Source organism: Bactrocera dorsalis, chromosome 6 (genome assembly GCF_023373825.1).
Source record: "Bactrocera dorsalis isolate Fly_Bdor chromosome 6, ASM2337382v1, whole genome shotgun sequence".
NCBI lineage: Eukaryota > Metazoa > Arthropoda > Insecta > Diptera > Tephritidae > Bactrocera > Bactrocera dorsalis.
In genome coordinates, this window is record NC_064308.1 from 24,239,746 (window position 1) to 24,260,312 (window position 20,567).

The 20,567-nt window shown below is 38.2% G+C and overlaps 1 protein-coding gene across 1 annotated transcript; it reads left to right on the forward strand.

Moving 5' to 3' along the window:
* The first annotated feature begins 13,221 nt into the window (after positions 1-13,221).
* On the forward strand, positions 13,222-20,095 carry LOC125779320 (uncharacterized). The gene is made up of 2 exons (XM_049460599.1): positions 13,222-15,851; positions 15,909-20,095. Exon 2 carries the CDS (start codon positions 17,699-17,701, stop codon positions 18,998-19,000), a length of 1,302 nt encoding a protein of 433 aa, XP_049316556.1. The 5' UTR covers positions 13,222-15,851; positions 15,909-17,698; the 3' UTR covers positions 19,001-20,095.
* Positions 20,096-20,567: the final 472 nt, after the last annotated feature.

The window sequence follows — 20,567 nt, forward strand, 5'->3', positions numbered from 1 at the left end:
AAAAGTAATTAATTCAAATATATTTTCAAACTAAAAATATAAATAAATAATGTTATTTTGCAAAAATGGTTCATAATGACAATAACCAAAATACACTTGTAGGAGCTACACGCTCAAAATTTCACAAAGTGATAGTTTATTAAGATACTGCACTAGATTTGCCTTTTCGCCGATTTAAAACTTTTGGACTCGCCTCCAAGCGGCTCATGACGCCATTCTAGATTCTAACGATTCAGATACACACAATTTCAAAACATCGGTTTACGAAATTTACGAAAACTGCTTAGACCAATATGAAGAAACAAAAGCTATGATCTCCGATCAATTAAAGCTAATAAAAGCAATTGCACCTACTCCACATCCGAGGGTAGAGCTGCCACAAGAAGACAGTCTGAAGGCAAGTTCAGGCATCCAACTCGAGTTGCCCGCATGTGACACAGAAGCCTTTTGCGGAGGTTATGAAGAATGGCCGTCCTTCTGGGATATGTTCACGGCCGTGTACATAAACCTTCCTCAATTATTACAAGCGCAAAAATTGTATCACCTCAGATACAAAACGAAAGGTCAAGCAGGCATAATAGTAAAACAGTTCGCTCTTAATGACGATAATTTCAATTTGGCTTGGGAAGCTATAAAAGCTAGATATGAAAACGAAAGAATACTGGTCGATAAGAAAGTAACGACTCTATTAAACTTGCCTAAAATCAAGAAATAAACAAGTAAAGAAATTGTAAGACTACAATCCACAGTTTCTAATTGTTTGTCGATTCTGTCGACACAAAATGTTCCCACAGACAGCTGGGGCCCAATTCTGGTAAACATTTGCACCGCCGAATTACCAGAAAAGTCCTTACTTCGATGGGAGCAATCGCTCTCATCACGAAAAATGTGCCCAACGTGGCAACAAATGGAAGATTTTCTCACCACCCAAATGAAATTGCGGAAAGGTTAGAAGAAAAAATAATCAAAACTAAGAGCAAACACGACCAAAATGGAAGCTTAAATAGACCCCAAGTTAGTACCAAAAACAATTCAAACAAAAACTTTTACAAAACGCAATCGTTCACATCAGAACAGAAAAAACATACGTCATGCGAACTATGTAAAAGAAGGCATAAACTTATGTCTTGTCAGAGGTTTAAAAACTTAAATATTAACGAAAGGAACAGCTTTGTCAGGTCAAAAAGACTCTGTACAAACTGCTTGTCCCACTCACACAATATTAATAATTGTAAAAGCAAATTTAACTGTTTATATTGTCACAAAAGACACAATTCTATGCTTCATTACAGCAGATATCCCATCTCACCCTATAAAAGCGCTTATAAATCAAGAACCACATGTTTAATTGCAAAAGCAAATCCCGAAAACCAAAATTATAAAAATAGCCAAGAGACACCATGTTGCTCAAAGGCACAAAAAGTTCAAACGCTGCACAGCGAAGCACAAGGTGGACTAGTTACAGAACCAGTTACCACCATACCAACTCAAGTTGAGGAAAAATACCTTAATTCACAATTAAGCAAATTACAATGATTAAGGCCAATAATAAACAAAACTATAAAAGATCGGTACTGTGAGCACTTTTCTAAAGCCACAACTACTCGATCAACTAATGGCCGGTACGTCGTACGACAACCATTAGAGACACAATTTTCCAATACCCTACATAAAGGTATAAAAAAGAAGGTCAGATTCTCTCTGACAGCCTCTTATAAAAACACAAATATATGTTCGTAACTTTTCGGCCCCGCAGGATGGCTTTCGCCAATAATGAAAAAACAATTCTGAACAAATCCTAGAGCGGTGACGGGCTACTAAACGCCAAATTAGTGGGTACTAAAACATAATATAATGGTATAAAAAAGACATTTCATAAATTTTCAAAAATACATACAATATCAAAAGGAAGTCAAGGGATCACCATACTCCCAATGCGATACAGTGACGCACCTACACTTACAAAAGACAAAGGTCGCTCTTATCAAATCTATCCAAACGCTCCTCATTTGGGTGAGTTAGGGAAATCAGCTCTAAAAAGCATCAACTTAATTATGAAGAATTTTCTACTCTGTGAATCGAAGCCGTTCTCCATTCGCGGCCATGCTCTCGCAAGATCCCTCTAATTTCATAGTCCTAAATCTAGGGCTAAGGAGTACCAGCCAGGCGTGGAGTTACTATCCTCTATAAGCCGATAACATAGAAAAGGCAAATAATAAACAACCGGTATACCTAACTGATGAAATAAGAAATTTAAATACCCGCTATTGAAATGAATAAAAGCAAACAACGCATCCACATGTTTACTATAATAATAAGTCGGATAAACCCGCTGAAAATTCTCAAGCGTTTTTGAGAAGCGAAAATATAACTTAGAGAATGCGCGAATAAAATAAAGCCTAATTGCCTGTCGAAAAAATAAATTGCGGTAAGAAATGAAAAGGCGTCCGGTCGTTTCAGCGGTTCAATTACAATCACTTCTTTATTCCATTTCATCTAGTTGCTTAGCCTAAATCTTAAAACTAAAGGCCTAAACTAGTGGTAATGTTAATATGTATTACAGAAAAAAGGGGTAAGTATAATAATGTTTAACTTTCGTTAACTATTGTAAAAGATTACGTTGAGGTAAGTAAGGTGAGTAATATATTAGTATTACAAATGGATCATTAAGGTAAGTATACAAAAATATAATTCAATATTTTATAATTTTTCTAATTCAATTTACTTAATTTTAGTTTTAGGTTTAAATATATATTTTGTCGCTTGACGCAACACCGGCCACCTTGACAGGATCAGATTCCTTCAATATCCAGTGGAAGGACAGCCAGTTTGTGGATGGGGCGCTTAATCGTGCCCGTCTTGGTTGCTACTTCTGCGACTCGCACCTTGCCGTCTTGCCCTTCGACGGTTGCGACGACGCGCCCTAGTACCCACTGCTGCGGCGGCACGTTGTCCTCGTAGACGAGAACGAGGTCGTTGAGCTGCATATTGCGTTTGGGGTGCAGCCACTTGTTGCGCTCCTGAAGGCCCGTCAGGTATACTTTGGACCACTGTCGCCAGAACTGTTGCTTGAGACAGCAAAAAAGTTGCCATCTCTCGCAACAACGAACTGGGTCTACTGGCACCTTCTCTGGGGGTAATGCCCGCAGGGAGCATACTATTAGAAGATGCGCTGGTGTTAACGCCTCGCCGTCGTTGGGATCTTGGCTCAGAGGTACTAGGGGGCGAGAGTTGAGGATGGCCTGTGAGTAGCGCGTTGCCGGTTACTCGAACGATGTGGTGTTTGGCGGACTTCACCGCAGCTTCCCATAATCCGCCGAAGTGCGGCGCCCGCGGTGGTATAAAGATGAAGCTGCACCCTTCGTCTGCTGCGAATCTCTTCAGGTCTGGACCCATTGCTAGAAACGCCTCCTTCAATTCTCGCAGCTTGCGATCGGCGCCGACGAAATTGGTGGCGTTGTCGCTGAATATCTTCGTCGGCATTCCTCGGCGTCCAATGAACCGTTTTAGGGCGAGAAGAAATGAATTAAAAGATAGGTTCGAAACTAATTCTAAATGTGCTGCTTTGGAAGTAAAGCAAATGAAAACTGTAATATATGTTTTTACGGGTGGTCGACCGCGTATTTTTAAAGTTGTGTATATCGGACCACAAAAATCTACGCTACATACATATAAGAAAGGGCCGTAGTGCTCGAAGTCTTTCGACTGGCAAATCTCCCATTATTTGGCTTTGCAACTTCGGCTTGTAATGAAAACAATGTGTACAGTTTCTTACGGTTCTACTGCAAGCTTTTCGGGCATTAATTAGCCATATGCGTTCTCGAAGAAGCGCAACCAACGCTTTAGCCCCAGCGTGGTGATTTCGAATATGCAGGAACCGTAAATACGTTATAACGAAGTGCGAACTTTTATTTAATAAAAGCGGAAATTTGGCATCGTATGGGAGAGGTGCATTTAATAGGCGACCTCCTACTCGGATTAATTTGAATGACAGCGACATATCCGAGTACTCTTGCAAAAACGGGTTGAGTTTTTGCAAGTTTGCGGGTAGCGTGGTACCTTTATGCAATTTTTGAATAACATCCGAAAATTCTGAATGTTGGACCACCTGTGCAATTTTTAGAAAACTCAAGTTTAGCTCTTCTGAAGTCAGATCTTGGCCCTTGAAGGATTTTGGTGGTCGCCTGATCCATCGTAATATATATGCGACCACACGAAGCAATTTTTTATGAGAAGACAATTTTTCAATGAGGTCCAATATTGAATTTTTCTCAGCAGTCGAAATTAATGTAAATGTAGTTTTCTTCTTCTCTAATGCTTAGTCTTCTGGTGAGAGCTGGAAGTGGTTATTAATTGGCAATAATGCAGGGTCTTCTAGGAGGAGGGTCTTCTGTGGACCGCCAAACATATTGAATTATTCAATTCGTCCACGTTACAACCCCGAGACACTTGATCCGCAGGATTTTGTTTCGTTGGCACATGTCGCCAATGTACTTTATCAGTCAACTCTTGGATTTCGGACACTCTGTTTGCGACGAAGGTTTGTAGTGAAGATGGATGTGTTTTAATCCAATGGAAAACGATTTCAGAGTCTGTCCAAAATGTAATATTTTCGAAATGTCGACTCAACATACGCGCTACTCTTGACCATAATTTCGAAAGAAGATGTGCTGCCGAGAGCTCAACACGCGGAAGAGATTTGGTCTTCAGCGGAGCCACTCTAGACTTTGCAGTAAGCAGCGGTGGGGTGCAATAAGGCCATACGCAATAAAGCCATATTGGTAATAAAGCCATAAATCCTATATGGCTTTGTTTCCAATTGCAATTGGTAATTAAGCCATATGGCTTTATTTCGCTTTCAAATTTGTTTCTTTCTTAGCTTAGGGGTTTCAGTTAATGTTTAGCGTTGCTGGTGAGACAAAAATTACCAGCCCTATTTGATGGACGCCAATGTGGATACAAACAACTCCTAATAATTAATATTAGGCAATTAACGCGCATGTAAGTATACAGGAAATAAATATATCTGCATTAGCGCGAAGATGAGGCCAGCGGGGCCCGGCGCCCGGAGTTCTACGCGAAAAGAATTTGATACACCCCAGTGTTGGACCGACTAGAGTTATTTTTTTTGAAGCGCGGCCGAAGGCCGCCCACGCAAAAAGGAGTTCTACGCGAAAAGAATTTGTATATTCGCCTATTACAAGATATGGCTTTATTTCTCTTTCCCATTGGAAATAAAGCCATATGGCTTTATTACCAAAAAATATGGCTTTATTGCCTTATGGCTTTATTGCGTATGGCTTTATTGCACCCCACCGTAAGCAGCATGCATTTAATACCACTAGCAGATTGGCTTCGTATGTATATGCAGCTTCCGTACGCCCTTATTGAGGCGTCGGAAAAGCCATGTATTTGGCAGATGGCACTCGACTCAACGTTTACGTAACGAGGAATGCTTATCGATGAGAGCTGCATTAGGTTGGCTTTAAAGTTCTGCCAGCTAGTGTCAAGGCGCAATGGAATCGACTCATCCCAATCTAGTTTTTGGATCCAAAATCAAAGCAAAAAGATTTTTGCTTTGGTAACTAGTGGGGCTAGTAATCCAGGAGGATCAAAAAGGCGAGCAGAAACTGACAATATGTTTCGTTTAGTGGCTCGCAGATCATAAAAATTATCATCTAAAACAAATCGAAACAAATCCTCTTTCGGCAACCAATGGATTCCTAACGTTTTAGTGGAACTTTTGTCATTGAAGCTTAATGACTTTTCAGTGCAATCACTGTCGAAAAATTTAGGGTGGTTCAAAAACCACTTCGTTAAGGTGAATCCTGCCGAGTTTAATATTTTAATTACCTCACTTCTCAAAAGATCTAGAGACTCAAAATTTTCGGACCCTGTTAATAAATCATCAACATAAAAGTTTCTTTTGATGGCCAATGAACCGAGTGGGTATTTCATTGTATTGGCATCACTGAGCATTTGCAAACACCGTGTTGCGAGAAATGGAGCAGGCGCAGTGCCGTATGTTACGGTGTTAAGACGAAAAATTTGTATTTGCTCTGAAGGATGCTCTCTCCACACAATAAGTTCACAATTTCTGTCTTCTTCATGCATAATTATTTGACGGTACATTTTAGTAATGTCCGCTGTTAGTGCATACTTATGTAAGCAAAAACGAAGAAGAGTTGAATATAATTCTTCTTGGATGGTTGGTCCTACCATCAAAAGTTCGTTCAACGCTAATTGAGTTGAAGATCGACACGAGGCATCAAATACAACACGTAATTTGGTTGTTGTGCTCTCGGGCCTTAAAACGCATTGATGCGAAATGAAGTAATGTGGCTCACTCGGGATCTTATTGTTCGTTGGGCTCATGTGACCCAATGCTCTATATTCATTCATAAAGTCCAGACACATTTTACGAAGTTCTGGATCTTTTAATGTCCTTCTCTCCAGGGCCTGAAACCGCCGAACTGCGGTTTCATATGAGTGACCGAGTAACTTACGGTCAGCTTTAAAGGGCATTCTGACTTGAAGCCGTCCTGAAGGCAATACTTGAGTAGTATTAACGAAAAAATTTTCACACTCTTGTTGCTCTGGTGTGAATTTGATGCCATTTGATTCTGAAGGTAATTCTTCTAGATCCCAAAATTTTTGGACTACTGAATCTATTGACGTAAAGTCTTCTTCAGTTTGGCATAGTGTGCTATGTAATCTGGAAGGAGAACTTATATTACTGGCGTATTTGCCAGATACAATCCATCCTAAAAGGGTTTTCTGAAAAGTTGGCTGGTTAGGACCATTTTTAATTTGGCCAACAGCTAAAAGGTCGAAAAATGTTTCAGCACCCAATAGGATATTCACTTTTTTAGATTTGTGGAATTCTGGATGCGCCAATTCAATATTGTGCGGAATTTTCCAGCCACTGACATTGATATTATGGTCTGGATGATTTGCCGAAATGCATCGCATTACCCAGAATTCCGCCGAAAATTCAAAATTATTTAACCGCGACTTGACAAACGCGTTCAGTTTTGACCCCACTTTTGTATTGGAATTGCCAATTCCTATTACACTGAATGTTTTGTGCTGACGTCGAATCCGCAACTTTTGTGCCAAGTCCTCCGTCATAAAGTTGACCTGGGAGCCTGAGTCCAGCAAGGTTCTCGCAGGCAGGTTCTCCGCAGCTGTTCCTCACTAGAATTACTGCTGTTGCCAACATGACCCGATCCGGCATACTGGCTGTATGTATGGCATCTGTGGTTGATGGTTGCGGATGAGGTACAGCGGGGAAGGACACTGAATACTGGTGCAACAGCGAGTGATGGGATCGATTGCATATGCGGCAACGATCCGCTCTGCATTTGGAAACGGTATGTCCCTTACGCAAGCATTTTATGCATAAGGGTACCGATTTGACGAACTCGAACCTCTGTTGCACCGGAAGAGCCTTGAAAGTAGGGCAGGCAGTTAGATGGTGATCCCTCGATTTGCACTGTTGGCAAAGAGGCTGCCTCGTATTTGCTGCAACTAGCGCCGATTTGGTCCTATCTATTTGTTGTTGCTTCCCATGACTCGTACTGCCTGTTGGTATGGGCTTCGTCCTTGCGTGTGATGCTCCTTCCGCTGATAGTTGTTGGTATCGTCGATTTAGGGTGGCTTCACAGTCCTTCCACAGTGGCAGTTTGTCATAGTCCAGTACTTCTTCCCATTTGGATCGGGTGGCAAGGTCAACTTTTGTCATTACAATGTGTATGATTATTGCGTTCGTTATTTGTTTTTCATCGCCCAGCGATAGCAATGAATCATATACCGCTGACACTTCGTCAATCATTGAACGCAGGGAAGGCGCAGAAGGCTTTGGGATTGTTGGCAGCTCAAAAAGTTTAGATATTGTATTGAAAAATATCAAACATTTATTATCATAAACTTTTTTGAGACTTGCCAACGCTTTCGGATAATTTTCATCCGACATCTGAAACGCTTTAACTGTTCCCAAAGCCTCTCCAGATAGACAATTTACCAAATGGTTAAATTTTTCTATATCTGGGATATTTGGATCATTGTGAACCAAGCTCTCAAACAAACTCATAAAATTTTTAAACTCTGAATATTCTCCCTTGAATTTCGGCAAATTCATTTTAGAGAGCCTTGAGTTGTGAGAAGCTACGAAAGAGGTTTCGGCAAGTGAATTTTTATTTTTTGCTAAAATTGACTTTATTATGGACTTCGTTTCAACGATTATGTCCTCTAACTCCGCTCGGGCCATGTCGTCCTCATCAATTTCTTCAATCTTTGATTGGCATTTCATTAATTTTTCACTATGTGAATTTAATATATCTAAATCACATTCCAATTCTATTGGATCTAAAGACATAGTCTTTTCGAGAAGTCCCGTTTTAATGCGCAAAATACTACTTTTCGCAACCGTTCTTTGACGTCTTAACGATTTTTAGTCCGTCAACTCCTTACTTGGAGACAGGTTTGCGAGAGTTGGCTTTGGCTTGCTCATTTTGCTTGTTTAAATTAAATTTCCGAAAAAAGACTATAACGGTTGGCAACAGATATACTAAGAATCGATATGGCGAAAACAAAAAAATATATGTATGTATGTCGATTCCCAAATATACGAAAGCCAAACTAATAGCAATAAAAATTGGCAACAAATATATTTGGAATCGGTTACAAAAACGAAAAAAAATAATAATATCGATTCCCAAGTATACGAAAGTCAAACCAATAAATGCGCAAAATGAGCAATAGCACAAAAAAGTAATTTAATCGGAAAATGTCCGAACGAAAATCGACAAAAATTGCGAAAAAACGACCGATAATTGCAAACGCGGATCGAAAAAATTGCGAAAAACGATATAATTTAATTTTGCAATTAATAATTTTTTCACCTTTATTTCAAAATAAAGGGCTACCGCAAGATCCCAGAATCCCTTGTTCACTTTGAATTCGTATAAGTATGTATGTACGAGTATAACCACATATATATACTAGTAATAAAATGTAATATGTATAAAGTGAAAAGGGAGAGCCAAAAACTGAAAGTGCACTTGTTTTGAAGTTTGCTTTTTTTTGCACTGCTTTCAGTAAATCGCACTCTTACCTGGGGCGTCGGCTGTTTGCCGGCGCTTACGTCCCTTTTGCAGAGAATGCAGCGGCAGCTCATTCCCACGACGGCAGCGGCGTTGATGGCAGCAGCGATTGATGGTAGCAGCGACTGATGGCAGCAATGAACAATGGCAGCGGCGGTTTGTTGGCAGCAGCGACTTATGGCAGCAGCGAGTGATGGCAGCAGCAAGTGATGGTAGCAGCGACTTTGACGTCTTAACGTGGCAACGGTGGTGACAGCAACGGTTTTAAGCACAACGGTTTTAAGCTTACCGGTTTTTCCACTAAGCGGCACTTTAAACAGCTTATAAAACTGTTTTTTTTTTTTTTTAACTGTAATGTAATTATTACTTTTTTAGGGCAAAAACATTCGAGCTTTTATTTGCGCCCACCACTGTACCGCGTAAATAATTCACCTTTTATTTTATTTCTTAATTTGGTGAATTTCTGACTTTACACTATGTCTACGTATTCGCACACACTCCACAATACTTCCCTTTTCTTCTTTTTTGATTTTTACACTGAGGTAAGTATACAGGTAAGTTTTTATTTAGCACTCCACTTTACAAATATGTATGTAGGTATATAATTATTATTTTTTGTTTTTTATGTAGTATGTATGTTTAACTCATGCTTGCTCACTTAGCCTTTTTTATATGTAGTTTTTGCCACTGTGTTTAACACTTTTCACATCACTTCTTCTCTTTATTATCACTTTAGTTTTGTGTTTTATGTTTTATAATTATTTTTCCTTTTTTGTGTTTCAGGTATCACTGCACTTGATCACTTATAGCAGGGATGGGCACATTAGCCCTCAGTGGCATTTTGCCCGTGCGGGCACGAGTGCACATTTTGAGGGCTAGGTGAGGGGATCATCGCGGGCAAACATGAAGAGGGAAGTGAGAGCAACGTTTTACCACTCCATATTTACAAATGAGAGCAACGTATTTTCCCACAGCATGTTTACAAAAGAGCGACTGATCTATCACATGTACAGTGGTGTGAACAAAATAGAAACAACCATAAGGTGTTGTGAAGTTTTAAAATATGCTGTTTTCTTATTAAATAAAATTGTTTTTAGATACATAACATAACATATAAAGGGTGATTTTTTAAGAGCTTGATAACTTTTTTAAAAAAAAAAACGCATAAAATTTGCAAAATCTCATCGGTTCTTTATTTGAAACGTTAGATTGGTTCATGACATTTACTTTTTGAAGATAATTTCATTTAAATGTTGACCGCGGCTGCGTCTTAGGTGGTCCATTCGGAAAGTCCAATTTTGGGCAACTTTTTCGAGCATTTCGGCCGGAATAGCCCGAATTTCTTCGGAAATGTTGTCTTCCAAAGCTGGAATAGTTGCTGGCTTATTTCTGTAGACTTTAGACTTGACGTAGCCCCACAAAAAATAGTCTAAAGGCGTTAAATCGCATGATCTTGGTGGCCAACTTACGGGTCCATTTCTTGAGATGAATTGTTGTCCGAAGTTTTCCCTCAAAATGGCCATAGAATCGCGAGCTGTGTGGCATGTAGCGCCATCTTGTTGAAACCACATGTCAACCAAGTTCAGTTCTTCCATTTTTGGCAACAAAAAGTTTGTTAGCATCGAACGATAGCGATCGCCATTCACCGTAACGTTGCGTCCAACAGCATCTTTGAAAAAATACGGTCCAATGATTCCACCAGCGTACAAACCACACCAAACAGTGCATTTTTCGGGATGCATGGGCAGTTCTTGAACGGCTTCTGGTTGCTCTTCACCCCAAATGCGGCAATTTTGCTTATTTACGTAGCCATTCAACCAGAAATGAGCCTCATCGCTGAACAAAATTTGTCCGAAAAAAAAAAAAACCGAACACTGATTTTGGTAATAAAATTCAATGATTTGCAAGCGTTGCTCGTTAGTAAGTCTATTCATGATGAAATGTCAAAGCATACTGAGCATCTTTCTCTTTGACACCATGTCTGAAATCCCACGTGATCTGTCAAATACTAATGCATGAAAATCCTAACCTCAAAAAAATCACCCGTTATATATTTTTTCCTAACAGTGATTAAAATTTCCCACCATGCAAAGGTAAATAAAAACAAATTTTAATGCGAAACTCTAAACTCTGCAAATTATGTTTACCCCTTTTTGTTCACACAACTGTACAATTCCGATATGAAGTAAATTTCCACCCTTAAATTTGTGTACAATGTCAGTATTGCCGCAACCACTCTGCCAGAGATAAAGAGATGTTTAACTCCTCTCTCACTGGAAGTGAGAGAACAATTGCTAAACGTCAAAACCTACTGAACTTTGACAGCTAATCGAGTTCAGTAGGTTTTGACGTTTATCAATTGGAAACGAGCGATGGCCAGATTGAAATCTTACCAAGAAAATATGTAAACGGAGGGATTTGTTGCATCGTTTAAGACCACTTATAAAAATGAAAAACAATGAAAATTAAATAAATTTGTGAAATTTAAAGGTATTTGATGAAAGGTTTTGTAATTTGAGGCATCATAGTATTGTTTTCAATGGACAATGATTAAAAACATTTAATGATTGAGAGCTAACAGGATTAAATTCTTTTATTGGGTATTGAAAGGTCAAAATTCAGTACTTGTAATATACATTAAAAAGATTTAAATAGTTTCTCCATATAATAAATAACCACTACATAGTAATTTTTATTCGTACCAAATGTTGGGTGTTTTAATTTAAAATGCCCAAAAATTCTTATTTTGTTCGATCTGGCCATAATGGAAAATGTTATAAAAAACGCTTATTTTGAGGCGCTCTCACACTGGAATAAGTTTAACAACCCTTTATCCCTGACTCTGCGATGAACATCAAGTTACGGAGGAATGTAATTCATTTTTTTCGCAATTTTTCTCAACTTGTTATGCCCTTCTCTCCGCAAACTGATATTCCCCTCATCTAGCCCCCGTGCGCACTTTGCTAACTTTGCGGGCTAAAAATGTGCCCATCCCTGACTTATAGTCTATGTACCAATTATATGTATGTATGTGTACTTTTCTTTTAGTATCTTTTTTATTTCTTTATATGATATGTACTTATACTCGTAGATTTGTTTTAGGTGTTGTTTTTTCTTTTTTATGTTTAATTTATTTCCCCTTCACTTTCACGAAGAGCCGAAAACGAACGAATTGACAGGCAATTAGCACGAAATTAGTTAATAAACGAAAACGAAAGAAATTAAATGTACAGTCCACGACAAAAAGATAGCACATTTGATTTTTTAATTTTTTTAATTTTAATGAAACATAAATACTTTTTTTATTATATATCTTATTTTTACAATAAAAGGTAGCAACAAAAAAGAAACTAATGTTAAAAAACTCGTATTTGTATTCAGCATAAAACAAAACCACTTCTTGTTGTACGACAAAATGATAGCACATTTATAAATATAAACACAAAATTAAATAAGTAGGCAAAATTGTTAGATATTAAGCAGTGTTTAATAGTGTGTGGATCCTCCTTGGTTTTTTAAAACTTCAGTGAGACGATTATGAATTGACTTAAATAATTTTTTAATGTATTTTTTCGGAATCGAATCCCATTTTGACACAATAGCATTTTTCAGTTGCTCAACGCTAGTGTATTGTTTAAACGTGCCTAGCCAGACATCCCCAACAATTTTCAATAATATTAAGGTCAGGTGAACGTGCATGCCACTCTAAAATTTTGACATTTTTCTCCTCAAAGAAAGACTTGACTACTCTTGCAGTATGCACAGCCGCATTATCTTGATGGAATATAATGCGACACTCTGTTAATTGTTGTCCCCGATTCACTACTTCATTACCAATCAAAGCGAGATAATTTTGGCTGTTCATTTTTACGGAACAAATTTTATTTCAGTTTTCCCACGATAGCCTATTCCAGCCCAAATCATAACACTTCCTCCTCCATGCTGGCGGCGACTAAGGAAAAGGTTTTCCTTTCTCAAATCGTGGTAATAGTATGACCAACCATCTGGACGATCTAAGTAAAATTTTTTTTCATCTGTAAAAAGCACACGACGTCATCTTTTCTTCCATTTTATATGACTTTCAGCAAACTTTAATCGTGCTTCACGATGCTTCGCTGAAAGTGGTGGTTTTCTAAGCAACTTTCGACGTTTTAGGGTATCGGAATTTTTTTAAATTCTTTGTATATTGCGAACATTTGTTTTTACACCAGCTTCTATTGCGATTTGTCTGGCTGTGAGGTGACAATTCGATGCAACACGCAAAATTGATCTTTTTTGCCGAGGTGCTACCGCTTTTGGCCGCCCGCTACTACGCGCTTTTCCGTAATTTTCAGGATCTTTTAATAAATTCATAACCGCTTTACGACTTCTATTTAAAAATTTCGCGATTTCTGCTATTTTTTTTTTATGCTCTGCTCTGCTCTTAAGAGCAATTTTTACCTCTGTGTCATTGAGCCTTTTTCCTCTACCCATTTTTGTAGAAATTTTGTTTATTAATTGTTGTTTTTCAAAATAAATATCGCAATTCTATTTAGAAAATTATACGATAATTTTTCAAAACACTAGCTCATGCTTTATTGGCGGTTAAACAGCAACTAAACATAATTATGCGAATTTGTGCTATCATTTTGACGCGTCATAAACAGTTATTTTCTTTTGTAGTTGTTGCATTGTTTAAACTAATGTACCGTTATGTGCACAAAACCAAGCGGACTGTTGTGACTACAGTTATTACAGATACTACAATGAAAAACAAACTCTTTGCACATGTTTTGAAGAGAAAATTTTGAAAAAGTTTAATTGTGCTATCTTTTTGTCGCGGACTGTATACTAAGTTCACGCACTTAGTCCCTGCTCGGGCGCCATGAAAATTCTCAAGCGTTTTTGAGAAGCGAAAATATAACTTAGGGAATGCGCGAATAAAATAAAGCCTAATTGCCTGTCGAAAATAAATTGCGGTTCAATTACAATCACTTCTTTATTCCATTTCATCTATTCCATTTCATCTAAAGGCTTAAACTAGTGGTAATCTATATATATATATATAAATGAAATGGTGTATAGTTGTAACGCTAAAACTCGAAAACGGCTGAACCAAATGAAATACTTCCTTTGGGGGATTTGTTTGTTTTTACCACGCGCAGGTCATGTCTTAAAATCAGAACAAAATATTAAGGGGGCGTGGTACCTCCCATACAAATTGAATTTTTCAAGTCGAATATCTTCAAAGGTGTTTAAGGTAGGAACATGAAAATTGGTACAAAGCTACAGGATAATCACACCACTCTCACCTATAAAACCGGAGGCTATCGAATAAGGGGGCCCGGTACCTCCCATACAAACTAAATTTTTTAAGCAGAATATCTGTGAAAGGGTTCAAGGTAGGGACCTGAAAATTGGTATAGACCTATATGGTATCAAAAGCCTTCTTACACATAAAAGAAGGGGTAATCGGAAAAGGGGCCGTGGCACCTCCCATACAAACTGAATTTTTCAAGGTGAATATCTTCAAAAGTGTATAAGGTCGGAACATGAAAATTGGTATAGAGCTATAGGAAACAACACCATTCTCACCCATAAAACTTGGCGTTATCGAAAAAGGGGGCGTGGTACCTCCCATACAATCTTTAATTATTTTGGTTGTTAATCCACCATATATTTATCTCATTTTCCACGTAGCACGACATTTTGGTTGTTTCTTGCTATTTTTGTTTATTTATCGGTGACAGTAGCGGTTATATCGTAATTTTGGTTGTGTTACGTGCTATTTTTGGTTTATGGAAATGGCAGTTTTATGTAACAAACACAAATTAAATTAAACGTCAATTTTGCTTTGCAATCGAACACGCAAAATTTAGAGAGCAATAAAAATGCGCCTTGCTTTACTGATATATTGATATATTTTGTTTTAAAAAGTGAGTTATTTAGTGAAAGTGATTTAGCGTGTTGGCGAATACTGATTTATGTACATTGGAATTTATCATTCAATTGATCTGCTTCCTTAGTTTAATTCATTCATTTTTGGAATTTTCAAAGGTAAGTTATTGGTCCGTAAAACCTTATATGAACTTTATGCAAATGAATGATCATTTCCAATTAGATATTTGTTACGATGCCAAGAATCAGTACGTATGGTAACACTTCTCGGAGTTCCCAGGCCGCAAGGAGAACACGAAATAGCAGAGCACTTCAAAGGGAAAGTGTTATTGAGAGGGTATTACCACGAAATAGACTGCTGGAGAATAGCACGCACCAGTTAGAAGATGTCAACCAAATATACAATCAGCAAGAACGGTTGAGAAGAAGGGAAGTTCACAATCAGCAACAACGATCGAGAAGAAGGGTAGTTCGTGCTCGCCAAAGTGATGAAGTAAGATCACAACATGCGATTATTCGACGACAACAGCGGCAACATCTTTCTTTTGTGATCATTGAACGGGCTGGTTTTCGATATGATCCAAACATTCAATATAGCGCATCTGTTCAAATCGGTCAGATGTCAGTAGTTTGTCAATATTGCAATGCAGTCAAATTAAAAATTAACCGCCAGGGTTATGTTGCGCCGGGGGAAATGTTAAGTTGCCAGAATTGCTTCCACCACCACAGCCATTGTTCCAGCTGCTTTACGGTGAATCTCCTCACTCGAGCCATTTCTTAAAGCACACTAAAATGTACAACGATTGTTTTCAAATGACGTCGTTTGGCGGTGAAATTGTAAATGAACAAAACTACAATCCAACGTTTAAGGTATTTTTGCCAAACAATATTCGACAGAAACTACAGAGCTTTCCTCCAATTATACAGGTTCATGGGCAAATTTTTCATCTCGCTGGATCGCTGTTGCCGCATCCAGATCAAGAACACAAATATCTCCAAATTTACTTTCTGGGAGGTTCACATGATGAAGTATATCGGCGCTGTGCTATCTTCAATACAACGAAAAGAGAAATAATTGAACAATTGCAGCAAATGTTACACGAACACCATGGCCTCATTAAACTGTTTACGATTTCGTTTGAACGTATGCCAACAGATGATCATTGTATAATCATACAAGCGGACAAAAGACCAACAGGGACACATGAAAGACAATATAATGCACCTACAATTAGCAAAACATCAGTTGTTGTTGGAGAAAATTTGCAGTCGCGTGATATTGTTATCAAACGTAGAAATCAAAACGCACTAAAACGGATAAGTGAGACACATCGGTCTTACGACGCAATGCAATATCCGCTCATGTTCTGCCGTAGAGAAGACGGATATCACTTAGGATATAAGATGATAAATCCGGTGAATGGTTAGTAAAAAAAAATTTTTGTTTGCTACTTCATATAGGTAATTTAAGCTTTTAGGTGTCGAGACAAATAAAAAAGTCAGTTCAATGAAGTTTTACGCATATCGAATGATGATTCGCCAAAACTATGACAACCATTTACTGAGATATGGACGGTTATTTCAACAGTATGCAGTTGACTTGTATGTTAAAGTTGAGACAGAACGACTTAATTACATGCAATACAATCAGTCGAAGTTGCGATCTGAAGAGTATATTCACTTAAAAGATGCAATGAATGGTGATGCGGATATTACAGATATTGGTCGACTCTATATTTTGCCATCGACATACATTGGCAGTCCTAGACGCATGCATGAGTACAATCCGAAATGGCCAGACATTACGAATCTATTGCATCCCGGTCAATCACCAAGCGATCGCCACAACGTTACAGCACGCGTGTTTAAACAAAAACTCAGATGTTTGATGGACTTTATTACGCAACAACGTGTATATGGCACTGTTCGATGCTGGATGTACTCAGTGGAGTGGCAGAAGAGAAGTTTGTCCCACGCACACATTCTTCTTTGGATGGTGGAGAAAATTACACCTGACCAAATTGATGACATCATTTCCGCCGAAATTCCTGATGTTGAAGTAGATCCAGAGTTGCACGAAGTGGTGATGGCCAATATGGTTCATGGGCCATGCGGAGAACACGATCCATCTTCGGTTTGTATGTCGGACAGTAAATGAAAAAACGCTATCCCCGTGCTTTTATTTCGGAAACTCAAACTGGAAACGACGGATACCCTCTCTATCGGCGTCGCTCACCCGCTAACAATGGCAGAACATTCATCACTCAATTGAAAGGAAAGAATTTCGTGGTTGATAACACATGGATCGTTCCATATTCGCCAATTTTGCCTAAGGCATTCAAAACACATATAAATGTTGAGTATTGCAGTTCAATAAAATCAATTAAGTATGCTTGCAAATATGTCACCAAAGGAAGCGATATGGCGGTTATTGGCGTTGAACGAGATGAAATTAGCAAATTTCAAATGGGCAGATATGTGAACTGCTATGAAGCAATCTGGAGAATATTTTCATTTGCAATTCATGAACGCCATCCCAATGTCGTGCATCTGGCAACTCATTTGGAGAATGGCCAGCGAGTTTATTTCAACGCAGAGAACATAGTACAGCGAACGGAAATACCACCAGCAACCACTTTAACAAGTTTCTTTGCAACTTGCGCCAGTGATCCGTTCGCGAGAACATTGCTTTACTCGGAGATGCCTCGGTATTATACATGGAATGCATCGTCGAAGAAATGGTTGCGCAGGAAGAACGGCGATCCGGTAGATGGGTATCCAGGTGTTTTTCAACTGATACATTGGGAAGAATTTACACAATCCATCCAAAGAACGATGATTGCTTTTACTTACGTTTGCTTTTGATTAATGTATGCGGTTCAACTTCATTTGAATCATTGAGGACTGTAGATGGTACCATTTGTGTAACATTTCGAGAAGCATGTCAACAATTGCAATTGCTTGAACACGACAGTCACTGGAATCAAACGCTAGCGGATGCAATAGCTTCTTCACCAACCACTGCAGTTCGTACACTTTTCGCTATTATAATTTCGACATGTCAGCCTTCAAACCCGCGTCTATTATGGGATGCGTACAAAGATGACATGGCAGAAGATATTTTGCATCGCCTGCGATTAGCAACGAGAAATGTCGACTTACAAATGAACGCTGACATCTACAATGAAGCATTAGTCCTTATTGAAGATTTATGTTTACTTATGTGTGAAAAACTATTGATTGAAGTTCATATGCCGGCACCAAGTCGTCAAACAAGGGATTTAGTGAGTCGCGAATTGGAACGCGAGCGTGCTTACGATATAATTCACTTGCAACAACAAGTACAAACAAATGTTCCACTGTTGAAGGAACAGCAAAGCAGTGCATACAATCAGCTAATAAATGCTGTAGATAGTGGAAACGGCGGCATATTTTTCCTCGATGCGCCCGGTGGGACTGGCAAAACGTTCCTATTGTCTTCAATACTAGCAGCAATATGTGGTCAAGGTGGTATTGCATTAGCTCTTGCATCTACCGGGATTGCTGCAACACTGTTAGAAGGTGGAAGAACGGCACATTCAGTATTAAAGCTTCCATTAAACTTGCAAATACACGAAAGTCCTGTTTGCAATATTTCAAAGCAATCAGCAATGGCACAAGTGTTAAAAAAATGTAAGTTAATCATATGGGATGAATGCACAATGGCCCACAAACGATCATTAGAAGCACTCGACCGAACACTGAGAGATTTGCGCAACAATAATCGTTGCTTTGGAGGAGTGATGATATTGCTGTCGGGCGACTTTAGACAAACACTTCCCGTGATTCCAAAATCAACAGCGGCGGATGAGCTAAACACATGTCTGAAGTTATCGCATTTGTGGAGGTTTGTTAAAACCATTTCATTGACCATGAATATGCGAGTTTTGCTGCAAAACGATAGAACTGCGGAGGTTTTTTTAAAAGAGCTGCTGCAAATCGGAAATGGACAAGTTCCGATAGATCCTTCAGTGGATTAATATCGATTCCAACTACGATTTGCCAATTCACATCTAATAAATATGAACTATATATATAAATATATAAATATCCAAATATTGCTCAAAATTATGGTAACTACGATTGGTTAAGCACGCGCGCAATTTTAGCAGCAAAAAATATGGATGTCAACGACTTGAATTGGACGATTAAAAATCAAATTCCGGAGATCTGCGGTCATATAAATCAATCGATCGCGTTGAAAATGAAGACGAGGTAGTAAATTACCCAGTGGAGTTCTTAAACTCTTTGATGCCGCCTGGAATGTCGCCTCATAATTTGCGTCTCAAAGTTGGGTCTGTAGTTATTATGCTACGGAATCTTCATGCTCCCAAACTGTGTAATAGTACTCGACTGATTGTGACCAAGCTAATGGACAATTTAAAAGTGGCAAGCATTTTGAAAGGCCCGTTCAAGGGAGAGGAAAGCTTACTTCCCCGAATTCCATTAACTTCAACAGATTTGCCATTCCAATTCAGACGTTTTCAGTTCCCAGTGAAACTTGCATTTGCGATGACAATAAACAAGTCACAAGGGCAGTCGCTGGAAGTATGCGGCATAAATTTAGAAATGTCTTGCTTTTCACATGGCCAGCTCTATGTGGCGTGTTCCCGTGTTGGAAAACCTTCCTCACTTATTTACGCCGCGGAACAGAAATATGTACTAAAATTATATATTTTCGAGACTCGATTAAAACTAATAAAATTGAATGAGAATAGTACAAACTTAATTTTATTAAATTGTCAACAAATCCTGGACGCGATGTGTCAGCATTATTGAAAAGAGTAGCATTTTTCAAGCAATTAAATCAAAAAGCATTAATGTACCCTCGAAAAAAAGGTTTATCAGGCAGGTTCTGGCAATTCACTTCCGAGTAAAATTTGTAAAAATTTTGTCAAATTAGGTACAGAAGGTATTTTCCACAAAATTTCACTCGGAAGTAAATTGCAGAACCTGCCTGTATATCACGTTTTTTTATTTAAATATTTTATCAAAAACAGTTCAAAAAACTCAGCAATAAAGTTTTCTTCACTATTTTTCAATATCGGGAATTTGTCAAGGACAAAAAAGGCGGTATTTAAAGTATACACAATGAAATTAGGAAAAACGTTCATATTCTATTAAAACCAATAGCGGTGTAATTTTTGAATTGAAAAAAAAAATCTGTTTTGTAAGTAAAATAATGTTTAACTTTCGTTAACTATTGTAAAAGATTACGTTGAGGTAAGTAAGGTGAGTAATATATTAGTATTACAAATGGATCATTAAGGTAAGTATACAATAATATAATTCAATATTTTATAATTTTTCTAATTCAATTTACTTAATTTTAGTCTTAGGTTTAAATATATATTTTGTCGCTTGACCCGCAAAATATAAGACCTAGCCATACGCACGTAAAAGTAAATAAATGACAAATATTATGTTTAAAACCAAAAGCATTTTCAGGATTTACAGCATGTATTCTGCGCCCTCGGCAACTCTACTAGTAGTACGCCGAAATACATGCAGTAGCATATACATACATACGCAATACTAGGCAAAATA

Coding starts and splice junctions, on each gene's coding strand:
- LOC125779320 (XM_049460599.1), top strand. CDS start 17,699: ATGGAATGCATCGTCGAAGAAATGGTTGCGCAGGAAGAACGGCGATCC.